Source organism: Protomyctophum parallelum (assembly GCF_964188405.1).
Source record: "Protomyctophum parallelum genome assembly, chromosome: 1".
Taxonomy (NCBI): Eukaryota; Metazoa; Chordata; class Actinopteri; order Myctophiformes; family Myctophidae; genus Protomyctophum; species Protomyctophum parallelum.
In genome coordinates, this window is record NC_139697.1 from 62,079,161 (window position 1) to 62,096,282 (window position 17,122).

Here is a 17,122-nt window from a genome sequence, read left to right on the forward strand (position 1 = left end):
ACGAAAGTGTGTATAATTAAAGTGTCTAGGCTACTGGTTAGATATGGCTATGGGATGTAGGCTATATGGAGATATGGGTGAAGACACGCCTATAACTGTCATTCTCGATTAATAACAAAGTTTTCAATAACTTGACGTCTTGTTTCACGGGGTGGGGTGTGGTGTGGTTACAAAGTGTGTACAATACTATTACTATTAAACCAGCAGAAAGCTTTATATGTAGGCTATAAGGACCTTCACTGATTGAGAATCCCCTCTTTGACTAAAGCACGCCAACATTCTGGAGAAACAGAGGCGCTCGGCCAGCCAGCGCTAACGGGGACAAGTAACACACTTTAGTTTAAAGCATCTGTGTGTGACTGACTGACTGACTGGACAGCTCGGACCGGACGCCTCTGTATTTTGGAATGTGGATTCATAATTTACGATAGCCTACTACGACATAATGAACATACACTGTGTCTGTGGGACACTGTGAGTTTCTACATGAGGGGAAACATTATTTGATGACGACCATCGGTGAATTATTTTCATCTGGAATTGCGGAGCAGCGGAGCTGTTCGGGACCAGAGCAGAGCGAGCATGTCCAACTATAAGTGATGTCAAGTGGAGTATTTCAACAGAAGTCAGCAATAATAATATCACTGGCTGTTCCGAACTTTAAGAGATGCGTATTTGGAGGAAGAAAAAAAAGCACATTTCGAGGAGGTTTTGAGCAATAGGACGATCTCTTCCATCCCGACATCGAACATTTGCGCCCTGAAGTTCAACGGAGACCGTGTGGTTATTAGGAGGGACCGATGTAAAAGTTTATTTTTTTGTTTTGTTTTGTTGAACATATATAGCCTATTCTTTTTACAGTTCGTGGATTAGTTAACTAATTCATATACTCTCGTCTGCTCTGGAACGATGACAGCGAGTTCAATTGGAATTTACTTTCTACTGGCAATTCTTCAGATTTGTGCAGGTATGGATATTGTGCGAAACTATATACAATTCAAAAGTTTGCAAATCAGACCATGTGTTTGTGCTAGGGCTATACATTATTTATACATGAGAGAGAGAGAGAGAGAGAGAGAGAGAGAGTGAGAGTCAAAGTTCATAAGTTTCAGACTATAGCCTGTTTGTTCTTGAATAGTTTCCCAGGCGGTATAAAGAAGTAACATTAAATGCCCGACCCCGATTGTTTCAGCAATCAACCCGATGGTAGAGCAACAATTTAGCCTTGTAATTGTAATAGCCTTCGGTTAACACGGTTATGGTCCCTCATTCGCCATGCATTACCTCATGCATACATAAGACTGAACAAGAGGCCGTAGTAATTAAAGAGGACAGTGAGGACACTAGGCTACAACGTGTTATTATAGGGCATAGGTCAGCAGCCTGTCCTCGGTGGGTGCTGAGGACAGCTAGGGGAGTAGCAGATGAGTAACCGTCCACTATGTTGACATGCCATTACATCCCAGCCAGGGTGCAGCTATAGCTGAGAACACTTGATGCCTGCTGCTTGGTTGTGGAGTGCATCTTGCTTTAATAATTATATTCTCTATGTTTAGAGGCATTTCCGTATATAGGCTATAGCCCAGTACATCCCCAACATTTGATATTGTGCTCTGGAAATTCCAGAGCACAATTCAATGCAACAATGTTATAACATTAATTCTATCTCGGAATGATATATTCCAGACTGGAATATCATTCTGAGATATAATTCATATTACATGAATATTATTAGAATGGTTATATTAACTATAGGCCTACAACTAAGCAGAGATGGAGTATGTAGTGTTAATTTAATTTGAGAGTGTACAAATGGATTCATTGAGTTGAAGGAACACAGCATTGTACAGTAACAGGATCAAGGTCCTGGAGAGTCCATGAGTGTAAGCTTTAACACAACCAACCAGTGGGAACTGGTTGGTTGGTCATATAATTGGTCCTCACTAATGCTCATTATGGAAAGGAGCCAGCTTAGGTGGTTCAGGCATCTGGCTAGGATGCCTCTCGAGCGTCTCCCTAAGGAGGTCCTCGTTAATGCACGTCCCACTGGGAGGAGGCCTCGGGGCAGACCAAGGCGCAGATGGAGGGACTCACTGGCCTTGGAACACCTCGGGATCCCCCAGGAGGAAGTTACTAATGTTGCTCTGAAGAGGAATGTCTGGAGCTCTCTGGTGGAGCTGTTGCCCCACGACCCGACTACGGATAAGTGGTTGAAGATGGATGGATGGATGGATAATGCTCATTATAATATATATATTTTCATACTGTGTCTTTGTCTCAGAGGAGGCCAGTGGACAGTTCAAAAACCCAAACATCATCGACGGGGAATCCAATCTAATAGAAACAGCAGGATTTATATTCCTGGAAAGTTGGCATGATGCTAAATCAAAATACAAAAAGTTTGAAAAAAAGGGGGAAAAACCCTGCCTAATGATGATGTCACCGGTAGGCAGGTTTCTGAACTGTCCATGACCCTCCTATGAGGATGAGTAGGGGAAAAATGGTACCATATTATGATGAGCATTAGAGAGGACCAATTATATAAAGATAGGTTGGAAATGGGGAACATTGCCCTTTAATAAGAAAACAGTTTGAAACCTAGCGTAAAGCTGCAATTCCAAACAAACCGAACAAACATTATACTTTGTCTGGATGCTGGGATACAGTTTAACACGACTGCTGTGGCTGGAGGTTGGTCTCCCTGCTCTCCTATTGAGACATTTAGTTCCTTTGTCCAGGTAGCTCAGTCGGTAGAGCACTTGCCTTTTGACCATGGTCATGGTCATGGTCATGGGTTCGATCCCGGGCACCGCCAACTCGGCGTATGAGTAGCATGGCTTGATGTGTGCTGCGCCAAGTACTGGGAGCTGATGATTTGCGCTCCACATCAGCATTCCATCTCCCAGAGGTCTAGCTCTAGCGCATTGAAACAGGGATGGACTCCCACACTCTGGCTGATACAATAAGCCTCTCTGACTTACTTACTTACTTTACTTTACACTGCTGGTCAGGTAGGACCACCTGCTGGTTGAAATTGCATGAGATTGAAATGGGAAATGAATACATATCTCGCCTTCCAGAATGAGCTCCTCATTATAGATCTACAGTAGAAATGTGGGCGCTCATGTGGGGGGATCCGTGTAAAAAAGGGGGAAAAAAAAGAGTAGCAGTTATTTAGCTTGAAGACATCTGGACTATATTTGGGCTGTTGGGAACCAAACGATTGAGAATCAATATTGACAGCACTCGACGGCACTGTTTCTCTCTATAGTATGGCTTTGGTTGGGGGGACGGGGGGGGGGGGGGGGGGTTCAGATTTAAACAGACTAGTGTTGAGCCAGCAGTCAAATGGTTCGGCAGTCAGAATAAGTGGGATTGAAGATGTACACAACAGTTTCTATCTGCAGGCTATTTGAGCCGTGTGTGTGTGTGTGTGTGTGTGTGTGTGTGTGTGTGTGTGTGTGTGTGTGTGTGTGTGTGTGTGTGTGTGTGTGTGTGTGTGTGTGTGTGTGTGTGTGTGTGTGTGTGTGTGTGTGTGTGTGTGTGTGTGTGTGTGTGTGTGCGTGTGCGTGTGCGTGTGTGCACGCACGCACGCGCACTATAAACACGTTGGCACTTGCCATGTCCCCTTATCACAAAAACAGATTACAAGGGCAGTATAAATTGTAGGTGTGAGCCAGAGATAGCTGGGCTCACGTGCGTGGCCTTCAACATTTGCCCCAGTTTGCCTGCCTGGATCCAGTTGTGCCGCATAAATTCATCCCGACACACACACACATTCTCTTTGTCTCTCTCCTTCGCAACAGCATTGTAAAAACAAACAACCGTCCCACAGCAGTACAGTGAGCTCACCCAGGTGTGCTACGTCTGGGCATCAAACCTTGTTGGGCTATACCTGGCAGTGCCCCCCCCCCCCCCGCTCCCCCGTATGAGTTTCATCTCTGCATAATAAATCTGCCAACAGTAATTGGATGACACGTAACAGTCTAAAAACTCTAAATGGTGCCCATTAAAACCATATGCTTATGCAGGAAGAGATTTATTCAACCCGCAAATACTCATTATGCGTCCCCGGGGTGATGCAGTAACTCGATGCCAAGCGGCCCACATACCAGCCCATACCACCTTTCTAGATTTCTAGATGTTTGAAAAAGTGAAACGGGGGTTGAATTGAGATTTGTCCTATCCATTACGTTATCTAAATGGCTATTGCAGGCCTTGACATAATGGTTTCAAAGGAGCATATGGTTTTCTAATATCTATATCCTCTGGGGCCTAATTTAGTATGAGAGTACCTCGTCCGTATACCCTACTGCCAATAGCGGAATGCGTTTAAGAGAGAATGGCGGAGCACAACCTAATTCTGTACACTGTACAGGTGTTCCATCGGGAACAGTTTCATGGAGACACCTGGCTGTCGTGCTCAAGGGATTAGCTCAATGCAGAGCATGGCTCACATGCTGAACACATGCTCGCGCTGCTTACCGAACAGACTCAAGAGTTGGGCTGTTGTTGTGACACAACGCGTACACTGTAGTACATGCACAACACGTACACTGTAGTACATGCACAACACGTACACTGTAGTACATGCACAACACGTACACTGTAGTACATGCACAACACGTACACAGGCTGTATGGTGAATCACACACGTGACATCAGAGGCACTCCGCTTACTCCGAGACCTTGCACCTTGTAAGTCTCTCTGGATCATAAGGGCGTCTGCTAAATGTCAAAACTGTAATATGGTATGGTGGATCTTGAGTAATCTGGCCTGACTTTGGGGTTGTGGGTAGGAGGGGTGTACTGCAATGTCATCCCTAAGCTAATGAGGCTCCCTGTGGTCTAGTCTGTAGTCTTTGATGCTGACAGTGATGAGCCGAGCACCACCTCTAATGAGGACTTCTCCACGGATGATGGAGCTGACGGGACATCTTTTACACTAGCCGGGCCTTCTTTGATAAGCCTCCTTCCAACGAACCTTTCAGCTTCCTTCTGTTCTTCTCCAGATATAAAACGGCTAATGAGGAAGAGCCGTCGTCGGAGTCCAGTCTGCTTGGAAAGCATCTTCCACTTATGTATCTTATTTGCTGGAAAACACAGTGATGTAATGTGGGCGGAGGAAGCTGGGGAAATAGAAACAGGAGGGCTGTCGTCGCCCCCCACCCCCCCTTTCCAGTGTATTTGTTTGCGAAATCTCGCATCTGCCTGGCAGCCATTAGCTTGCATGAAGCTTCATTGCTGTGTGTCTCTTGATTTTTTTCTTTTTTTGTTGTTGAAAAGGCACTACTTGAGCTATATGCAGCATATGTGTTCCTTCATTCTCTCCTGCTTTGGACTCAGCCTCATTTCTCAGCTGTGCCGTGTAATGATCTCAAAGAAATCCATCTCCTTCTCACTCTTCCTTCATGGTTGTTGGGGATTCGTGTCTTGAGCTGCAGAGGTTGTATTTGTGTTGGCCGAGTTCACCCGGAGGTGAACAATGTGAAGCGATTACCGTCTCACCTTTCATTGTGCTTGCTTTGCTAATGCTCACATCAAACACACGCACACTCACATCTTGCACATGGGTGAGCCCATTATGGAAATAAGCAATAACAACTGAGCTTTGTTAGACACAGGCATGTTTTGAGTAGGAGATCTGGCCTTTCTGTGGAGACCTGTGTGTAGACCAGTGGTTCCCAAACTTTATAGCTCAAGACTCGAAAGAGAAATTAGACGTTTTTCCCAGGACCCAAACTAGTGAAAATAGCAGATCTACAAGCTCACAACACGTCGCTTTGTGCCACGTTATGAGCTTGTAGATCGGCTATTTTTATTTCTTCATGACATTACTGGAAGATTTTTTTTTTTTTTTTAATTCGTGAAAAAAATGCTTTCTTTGGGAATGTTTTTTCAAAATGTTTTGATTTGAAATAATAATAATTAGGAAGCAAAAATGTAATGGGGCCTATAAAAATGTGTCCACAACCCACAAATGGGTCCCGACCAACTGTTTGTGGAACCAGTGGTGTAGACTGTACATCTTACCATCTGAAACCACTGGAGCAACGTTTCACAGTGGGAATCTCTCTGTCCTTCGTATGTGTGAGTGTTATTGCATACATTCATAGATAACCGTGTTTGTGTAAGCTCATTAATAATGTGTGCTCTTGGATAGCGCACTGAAAGCCGTTTCCTTATTGCCTTCCTTGTTTACATTTTGGTGTCCTGTGATGCTGTGAGGCCAAGCAGGGTTGCCTAGCCCTGAGGGAAGGAAGCTAGGGAGGTTTTAATAAGCGCCTGTGGGTCTGGAGTTCACAGGTTCTCTCTCTCTCCCTCCCTCCTTCTCTCTCTCCCTCCCTCCCTCTCTCCCTCTCTCTCAGACGCACGCACGCACGCACGCACACGCGCGAGCGCGCGCACACACACACACACACACACACACACACACACACACACACACACACACACACACACACACACACACACACACACACACACACACACACACACACACACACTCCTACAGAGGTGTCAGGAAAGTGTGTCATGCCCAAGGGATCCCTACTCCTTCTCTACTTAAAAAAAGAAGAAAAGAAAGGGGGGAAAAATATATATATATACTGTATATAGTGTATACCAGTGTTCTAATTCAGCTGTATGGTCCCATAAATCTTAATTTAGCTAATGTTATTACTCATTGAAAGCCATAATGAATGACCAATCAAAATTAATCACCGAAATAAATAACACAGTAATGACTTGAGATGTTAAGTGACAAATTACATTGAGCATGCATGCATTAAGCAAAAAATACTAAGCGTGACGTTTTATTACACTTTAAGCATCACCGCCACCTCAGTTAATTTAACAGATCTGCAGAAACAAATTAGTGTTCACTGAAACATTCAGCCATTTCATTGATATATCGTAGCTGTAGCTGTTACTACATTAAACTATGTATTCATTCATTGACCTATTCAGGTCCTACCGAAAACAAAAGAAGTGTTCACTTCATATTACCACTTTAAGCCATGGAAACTGGTAGGATGTCCTTTTGACTTGCGATTACAACTTCAGACTTGGCTGCAGTTACGGATATGCTACCAACTTACAAGCCAAAATGATTCTCCTGGGTTTGTGGTTTACTGCCGGCAATTTGTTTTCTTTTGGCCTAAGCTTCCTGTTTGCAGGTCAGCCGTCTAGCTGTGACTTTGCGCTGAGGCAGAGCTGTCAGTTGTGGATAATTAGGTCTGTAAATAAACGTGTCTACTTTTTTTTTCTTGGTCCCATGAGGCCATGAGTTTACATTATATTTGAGATGGATCCCAGGCAGTCACCCAGTCCTGGAGTGTGTGTTTTAATCTGGGCTGCTCCCTCCAACAGTCAAGATGGACTGAGGGGCTTTGAGGCAGATGGCTTCACTCGCAGACTTTCAGAAGACAAAATACTGTTAGCGCCATGTGACCCCACAACTATTCCATCTGCTCAGAAGAATTCCAATGAGGGTGAAACTGGCATAGCATTCACATCGACGCTATTTATAGTATCCAATGAGGATTTGGTTTCGAGGGTAATTGGGCAAATTAATATTTTGAAAGGACAGCTTGAAAAGGTCATGATGATAGAAAGGTCATAGGTCGCAGCGATTCAGTTAGCTCCATGGCAGCTATTGCAGCTCCAGTCAGGCAGAGATCTGATCAATAGCAGCAATCAATACAGTTTCAGTTGCTCCTCCAGAATTGTCTCACTTTCACAACTGAGTACACACTTGGATGTATACTTATACACTCACACAAACACACATGTTACACACGCTCTCACACACGACGCACGCACGCGCGCGCGCACACACACACACACACACACACACACACACACACACACACACACACACACACACACACACACACACACACACACACACACATACATTACATACACATGCGCGCACATTCAGTGATGAACAGAAGAAAAGAAGAAAACGTCTTTGCTCACCGCACACATACACAGACACACACACATGCAGGCTCACTCGCTCACACGCACAGTCGCACACATATTTATAAACACTAACGGAAGCAAATCTCTTTGCACACACACACACACACACACACACACACCCTCACACACACACACACACACACACACACACACACACACACACACACACACACACACACACACACACACACACACATACTGGTGGTACATACTGATTAGGATGACTCTTTGACCATTAAGCCTGGGATTAGTTAATCAGAACATTGCACACTATCCTTCCCTCAATCCTTGGTCTCTTTCTCTTTTGTTCTTTCTCTTCTCTTGTGTTCCCTTCCCCTGTCATTATTGACAAGCACAAATCCTGGAGGATCGCATCCTATAAAGAACCACTTTCCCACCAGCACTGTTACATTTAGTTGTAGAGGCCAACAAATGCATAATTTGCACTAATTTGCAGATCAATTAATTGCCAGCAGCTGTAATGCTCTCGCATGGGGTCCAGAGATAAGAGGGAGTAATGACTCAAGCTGGTGATTCCAATAGTTGGGGTAATTGTTTGGGATTGAAGACTTCCTCTCTCGCCCCACCACCCCTTTGTTAAGTTTACCAGCATTCAATCATGCTGCCTTTTTTCAAACCTGCGGCAGAGGAGGAATTAAGGTCTGCGAGTGCAGTATCTGTGTGACATTAGAGTAAGTAATGATATTTTTCTACTGTCATGAACGTAATTATTACCAGAGTATAGTGTAGTATGGACTGTAGTATTAGCTTGCCCTGCCATGCTCCGTGCTCGCACAGCTTACTATAGGTCATGTTGGCTCAATCGCATGGATGAAGCAGCCAGGGCTTCTCCCCAGAGGCTGCTGTCATTCATTCCTGACCGGGCGGGGCTTGATGCATTTGCTATTCTTCACACGTCTCTCCCTAATATCAAACCGCGAGACTTCTAAAGCAAAACGAGTCCTTCGCTGTACTCTGCTTGTCAGTTCACTGTAAAAACCTGCAGCGTTGGACTTAGCGATGAAGGGAGCAGGCTGATCAGCAGGGCTGTGAGTGCAATGCCCTCAGGACTACCCTTGTTATCACAAAGATAGGACATGCCGGTCTTGAGCTTCATTAATCAGAGGCTGACTTTGTAATACATCGGCCTGCCTCTTAGCATGTTGACATATAGCCTTTTAATAAATAGCTTGGGTTCAATTATATTTCAATAACTAGTAAAAAAGGTTAGGTTTGAGGCTTAGCTGAGGTGTTGAACTCCTTGAATAACTGTGTAATGTCAACTTGTAATGTGCCAGTCCTTTTACCCAAACTCACACCCACACAACCCCTGTGAGTATAGTGACTTGTGCAGCGTTTTCTCACATGCACACATGGTTGAGATGTCCACACTTGACAACCACATAACCCCGTTGGAAAAGCAGGACTTAACCATGTGATTCATGTCAACAGGCAGCGGCATTGCAGGTGTCAGTCGTGCTAGCAAGGAGTATACATAGCTTCATCTCTGGGCCTCTCTGCAATCAAAGCCCACATGTCTTGTGCTTGCCAACATGACAGATGGCCCCCCCTACCAACGCAGCCAACGATAAAGCCCTGGAATTAGATGAGCGGTAGTATTTCTAATAGAGGGAAGAGCTGTACCAACTTCCTCAACTCAAGCCCCATTTATAGGTTGACATTACAACTTCCCAGACAGACATCAGACCGAGCCCCTCCTGCACAAAAAAAAAAAGCTGAGTAAATTCAGGGGAAGGCAATTCATCAGGAAATGTCACACAGCTAGGAGGAAACGCTGAGGTGATTGACATTAGCAGGTTTCCAGTGGAAAGCGGGGTCAGGTTATTATGGAGCTTCAGGAAGCACTTGTTCTCTGCTTTGCTGAACTCTGACTCCATGGCAGCCCTTCACTGCTGTGCTTTATTGCCACTTTTCACTTTGTACTCCTCGGTTTATTGTCTGTGTTAAATGCAGTGGGGGAAAGTGGACTGGGATTCTTGCTGTGGCTGCAGCTCAGCTGGTGTATATTCGTGCTCTAAAATCCTGAGTGTTAAGTTAACATCAAGTGTGTACACCAAATGGACCCTCATTTGAATTGACTTTGTGGATAAGTAGTAAGTATAGTACGAGCCAGATCCACAGTGGAAGAGTTATCTATACAGAATGTCATAATACAGAATTGATGCACATACTGTACATTGTGCGCTAAGTTCAGCAATTAATTTGATTGGATTTGCTGAATTATTTCAGAACATAAGAGGCACCCCAATCAAACTTATGATTGAAGAGTAAAACGTCTTTCTTTCTTTCTTTCTTTCTTTTCTTGAGTGTATTTAAGTGAAGCTTTGACCCCTTGACCTTTGGAAATAATGTCTTGGTTTTTTTTTGCCTTTCACACAGTATGTATCAATTACATAACCTGTCTCTTTAATAATTTACATGTATTTTCATCAAATATGGACAGTTGGGTTGCAGCTGTGCGGTGGTGAGATGCGCATTGCGTGCTTCGGTTCGACTGCAGCGAATGAATGAGACACAGAGCGTCCTTTGAAGTGGTCAGGCCACTGCCTTCAAATTTGAAACGGATAATATAGAAGGGGGAAAAGAGCCCAAACTTAACAAGCAACATTTCAAAGACATTCTCTTACAAAGTAGGCTAAGTTTACAGTCATGTGATACAAACTTGGTATGTGTGAAATTAAATTAGTTCACACCGCTTGCCTTCATACGTTTTAGCTCTGCTCAACATGTTATACTGAATGCATGTGTTTTGGGGCATCCAGTGGGACAGTGAGTTTAGGGGTGATTTGTTTCGCAGCGCAGGTATACTGTACGTGGGGGAAGAGTTTCTGCATTGCTGAGAGCTGAATAATGTGTTACATGAGCATCACAAGCTCAGCCTATTGGTCTTGGCGCACACACACTCTAGTTGTCTGCATTGCAGTGGATGCAGTGAGTGAGATCTGAACTGACTGTTTGGGTATATTCTATCTAGAACACTAGACTCGACCAAGGTCCCATATTTCCTTGGATAAGCTGAATTAAATAGTTCCGGTGGTGTTAAGCGATTTCTGTTTCCTCCTCACACTATGGTGGTTATGTTCCCCAGGGGTACACCAATTCTAGCCTCCCTTCATTGGTTACCTACTGTATTAGTTTTAGAATTGATTTGAAGGTTTTATTGATTGCTGTGAAGGCATGGTTCGGTCCCCTTCCTTCATCACCAACATTTAACCCCATATGAGCAGGAGCACATGAGGGTAAGGCCCTTCTGGTCCTTCCAAAGTCTAGACTCTCGAGTGAAGACAAAAGGTGATTAGGCCTTTGTCACCAGAGCTCCTGGTCTACCTCACATCAGGCGAACAAATTGCTCTCTTTTAGCACAGATAGTGCTATAGCATTATCAGTAGGAGGTGTTGGTCTTATCCCTTAGCCTTGACTCTGACTATGGTTCATTGTGTCGACGGCACTGCAGCGAGCAGAAGTCTTGATTCATTGTCCTGAAAAAGGAAAGTTTAATCAAAAAAGTTTTAAATTACTTAAATCACACTTTTTATAGACTAGCTTTTACTCCCTGATTACAGTCTGGGTTCTTGACAATGACTCCATTGGATCCATTGGAACACATGTTATTTCTCCCATTTCCTGATCCTGAATAACGCGGTTTTGGACATACAAGGTTTCCACCCAACAGCAACAATTATTTAACTATTGCGTCCTCCTCTGGCTGAATATTCATTTGCCGTTTAAACACCCTGTAAAGCTTAGATGTAATCCCAACACACCGTGCTGGCGTGCTGTCTGTCCCAAATGCCCTGTCACTCTTGCTTGTCTGCAGAAGTCTTGTCACATATCTGAGATGGTAAACCTGTGGATACCAGCCCCGAAATCTATGATCCCATTTAATCCCCATTCAGTGCAGTAACACCTGGGGCTGTGGCCATCCATTCTGCAGTTGTTGTCCACTAGCCATAAACACTAATGTGGAATAAGAGAGGGATGAGAGTACTGTGTGTGTGTGTGTGTGTGTGTGTGTGTGTGTGTGTGTGTGTGTGTGTGTGTGTGTGTGTGTGTGTGTGTGTGTGTGTGTGTGTGTGTGTGTGTGTGTGTGTGTGTGTGTGTGTGTGTGCGTGCGTGCGTGATTTCCTAATACGAGTGCGACCGTGCATGCGTGTGAGCGATGGTCTCAGACTGTACAGTATGTTTGCCTCTGGGTGTCACAGTGATTCAGTCTGTGGCTGATCAAAGGGATATGCAGAGTAGATGTGTTGGGTGTTAAGGTCACTAGAGAGTGCAGTCTGTCCCTCACGGTATGACAGTGACTTCACATTTGGGCACAATCAAGGCTGAAAATAAATGTAGGCCATGCAGACATGCGCTTTTGTGGGCTTGGAAATCGGCTATTTTCACACTGTCCTGTCGTACAACAAATTCTATACTAAAGTGGTTAAAGTCATATAACACAGAATGTCTTTTTTACCGTTTGTCTTTATACAGTAGTTTGTCTTCTTTTACTGCATGGTTACGGTTTTGTTGCAGTGTCTAAATCGCATAAATCAGCCGATATTGCTGGAATACTTGGCAGTTTGCACTGCAGACAAATAGATGGATGAAGGATAAGCCCCGCTGATGGATTGGTGTCCTCTTCAGCAAATTGTACTTGTGTAGTTAAGCTGTTTCACGCTTGCAGGTACAGGAGATAAGCTCCTGTCTTATCAGCCACCTCAGCTTGAACAAGGCTTGCTTATTACAAGCGTGTCAAAGTAGCAGGTTTATATAGTCCCTAAAGGAAAACATACAGAGTAGAACAACTATCCCCCACGGTAATTCAGCACATCGCATGGACACCGGGGCAACACCATATGAGTTTAGCTCTCTGTATAACCGGGGTGATTTTCAGCCGGACAGTTATTCTTTTTGTAATTTTCATAATGTTGCTGATGTCTGAGGTGGGTATAGGTCTTTTACTACCTTCATGATGCTCAGTGACATCATAGAAGGTAGGTGTGTTTCCCTTCCCACATCCCTGTTCTTTTCTACAGGCAGGTTTTCGGATGAATTCCACCCGGGTTTAGTGGAATCAGGCCATATATATATATATATATTTTTTTTACTGGACCATTCTCACATGTCCCAGGAATGGATGGACCAAAGGATAAGTTCCCAAATCCATTCTTCTTTTTTAGGAATATTTTTAAGAAGAGAAATATTAAAGAAGAGTGCCTCAAGTTGCCATGTATTGCTGTACTAAATGGTAAATGGTAAATGGTGCATTTATATAGCGCCTTTATCCAAGGCGCTTTACAGAGATTGTGCATTACATTCACCCATTCACACACACATTCACACACCGATGGCAGCGGAAACCATGCAAGGCACCAACTAGCACATCGGGAGCAATTAGGGGTTCAGTGTCTTGCTCAAGGACACTTCGACAGTAACTCTGGGGGAGCCCGGGTTCGAACTGGCAACCTTACGGTTACCATCCAGGCACTCTACCCCTGAGCCACCACCGCCGCCTCAAAAAGACTATAATGGTATTCATAGTGTGTATTTATAGGCCCAGGCCCATGCAAGCCCCAGGCTGAAGGAAAGCGTAGGCTTACCCCTGCACGTTCATACTTCATACACAATTACGCTGGCCCGGAGCGTACTACAAACGCTGGGGAACAGTTGTGTGTTATTTGTCAATGAACATCTTCCAGTTAATCCCTGTTCATACTAGCCATTTAGACACCGTGTTTTCAACCATTTCTTGGGGGCCCCCGAAAAGGAAACCCAGCCGGGCTAAATGCGGTGCTATAGCCCCACTTCAATGGTAGTGTGAACATTCCCTTAGCCACGGGCTAGAATCTCCGTACAACTATGGCATTACTCTAGGACCTAGAGTAAATGCCATAGACCTAGACATTGTATTTTATTTCATCAAAGGAAAACCTTTACAGGGATATTTTGCTGAAAGGAGCACAATACTTGGCTTTTTTGCTGATTCTATTTCTGCTCAATACATTGAAACATGTTAGTTAGTTAGTTAGTTTCATTTATTGTCCACGTGTGGAAATTCGTCTTCGTGTATTTCTACTTGGGTGACCAAATGTTACGTCTAATCTATTTTCCGATTGGTGATCAAAATGTAAAAAAATATGTATGAGAATGCAAGAATGTTATGGAACTCGGCTGTCTTTCTGCACATTCTACACTGTGACACAGTCTTGTGTTGAGCGTTCTGCAGGCTTTTGCAAACTAAAGAAAATACGCGTTCCCCTTTTCACTGTGCCGTTGCCTCTGAAATGGTATTCTTCCCTCTGCACGTGTGTGCAGCGCACAGATAGTGCTATAGCATTATCAGTAGGAGGTGTTGGTCTTATCCCTTAGCCTTGACTCTGACTATGGTTCATTGTGTCGACGGCACTGCAGCGAGCAGAAGTCTTGATTCATTGTCCTGAAAAAGGAAAGTTTAATCTAAAAAGTTTTAACCGATTCTGACATGAGATCAGATTCATACGAGGTTTCCGCCGGACACACACTGGTCTGATTAACCCATTCTGACCTGAGATCAGATTCTAAAAATGTCAGTCGTTCTTCGATTTTTCAAGAAATAGCAGACCTACAAGCTCGTATCGCGCCACTCGGTGGCGCGATATGAGCTTGTAGATCTGCTATTTTTCAATAGCTAAAGCATAACATGATGCCAACACCAAAATGGGTGCCCGGTCAGAATGGGTTAATGTCTTAACCACTTGAATCCTGGCTTGTTCCTGTTCTGGGCCGAACATTCAGTGAAAATAACTGATAAACATACGATAGCAGATCCAATGTGCTGCAACAGGAAAAATAGCGGTTCTGCTATTTTCGTAACATTTGGTGTATAGGGTATACAGCCCTGGGGCAAACTAAGTACAGTATGTAGGGTTTATATAGGGTTTAAGGGGACCTACAGCATCACAATAACATACAGTATGTATATGTTTATGACACCTACAGGATAAGAAGTGAGAGTGTTGTCCCAGGCACCTTGCATTGGCCACACACAGACAGACAAACACACTCACATTCTTCCCCTACATACTTGGGTGAATGACAGTGTTCAACTGTTCACCTAATTGTAGTTTATACAGCCTGAGAAAGAATGCTGAGTATTTATTGGTTCCCTATATTTGGGTTTAAGAAAGAGAGTGTGCGTGCGTGCGTGTGTGCGTGCGTGCGTGTGTGCGTGCGTGCGTGCGTGCGTGCGTGTGTGCGTGCGTGTGTGTGCGTGCGTGAGTTTGCTTGCGTGAGTGAGTGTGTGGCGTGTGTGTGCATGCATGTGTGGCTTGCGTGCATACATCTGGAATCTTTCTAAAGGATTGGAAACAAGTCTGTCTGCTGATAGACGTTATGGATATTAGCGATTAGGTGTTTTTTCCCATAACAGAACAAATCCATACGTATATACTATATGGATATACTAGACCAGTGCACCGGCCTACTTGCAAGTCAGGAACGATGCAAATTGGGAAAGCACGTCCCACCGGGTCATGCAATACTCATATTATTATTATTATTATTTTTCTTTGGGGGAGGGGGGGTCATATTGGTTGGATCTGCGGTTCTGTCTATTGAGCCCTGATCAGAGCAGCGGTGTGCCTCACAAGTCTGCATGTTACAACCACCCATATGTGTGTGTGTGTGTGTGTGTGTGTGTGTGTGTATACAGCATATATAAATTTGATTTCATGGAAAATAAAACATTTTATTGGCAGCTGCCATAAATACAGTATACTCGTTCACCAAAGTTGGCCTTGACCCAGGCAGATAATGAAAGCAATAATAAGCATAGCATACAGTACAGGTATGGTAATACTGCTCTTCACACTTTATAGTCCAAACGTATAGGCATGCAATTCACAATGCAGTGCTATGTATTTAGTATCACTGTTATTGCTATTATTTCACTTTTATATCACCATCAGACCATCACTTCAGTGAAGAAACTTAGGATTTGATCTGCATGGGGGGAGAGGGAGAGAGAGAGAGAGAGGGAGAGAGAGAGAGAGAGGGAGGGAGAGAGAGGGAGAGAGAGAGGGAGAGAGAGAGAGAGAGAGAGAGAGAGAGAGAGAGAGAGAGAGAGAGAGAGAGAGAGAGAGAGAGAGAGAGAGAGAGAGAGAGAGAGAGAGAGAGAGAGAGAGAGAGAGAGAGAGAGAGAGAGAGAGAGGAAAAGACAGAGAAAGACAATTTAAATGCTAATAATATTAATGCTTGTTCTTGTTCACACAGTGCTTTGTGATAGTTCTGTTTGTTTTGTTACTTTGTTGTTTCTTTGTTGTACATTTTGAAACACATTGTGGTTCTTTGTGTCATTCTGTAGCATGTTAAACGGTACTGTCATGTCAAATCCACTTTGGGCGAGACATGTGATTCGGTTCCACAAATGACTTTACATAATCCAATGTGGACTGTGTCGATTCATTCAACCATGACCGTATACTCTGGCTGTTTTGACCCTAACCTTAAGCACCGGAAAGCAGTGCCTAACCTCAACCACTAGTATGCAGTCATGCAACCATACTGCTTCTATCTACGGTAAACTAATTGTGGAAGTGCATCAGATTTCTTGGGGGCATTGGATTGCAATACACACAACGGTACTTTAGGTTGTTTTGAGGTTCTATAGGGATCGCTGTGCTAATTGTAGGCCCATGTTTGTGCTCTAATGTCTTTTGTATATAGCCTTATTTATATGTAGTATACATTTAGTACTACAGTACTTTATACATAGTATAAATAAGGTAATATTTATATAAATCAGTGAGCTTGTAGAGAGGCTATTTTCGCTGCGCGACGCAGCCGTGCCATAGAGCATGAATTTGTTTTGCCTGAACTCTCCTTTGTTGATTTGGCCATGGCCCGTTGCCTGTCCCTGCAAGCAAGCTGTGTCATTAAACGCTGAGCGACAGTGCTGTGACTCACAAGCAGCTCCAAATCTCTGTCTGGCCATTAAAAGTGAACAGTGTGAGCCACAGCACACACAAAGAAGGCTCAATGGATTCTGCAGACCGACGCCTGATACCTCATGGTTCTGTCTCTGCCTCAATTACCTTATAGGTGTTGCACTTCCTGCTGACTCGTATAGCCGTTCAAACCTATAATCCCC

The 17,122-nt window shown here is 44.0% G+C and overlaps 1 protein-coding gene across 1 annotated transcript in view; it reads left to right on the plus strand.

The window, feature by feature from the left end:
* Nucleotides 1-286: 286 nt before the first annotated feature.
* The window catches only part of LOC310853148 (roundabout homolog 1-like), a 143,133-nt gene continuing 126,297 nt past the window's right edge, over nucleotides 287-17,122 (plus strand). The window contains 1 exon segment of the mRNA XM_083757386.1: nucleotides 287-967. Coding sequence (XP_083613512.1) covers nucleotides 910-967 — 58 coding nt within the window. The 5' untranslated portion in view covers nucleotides 287-909.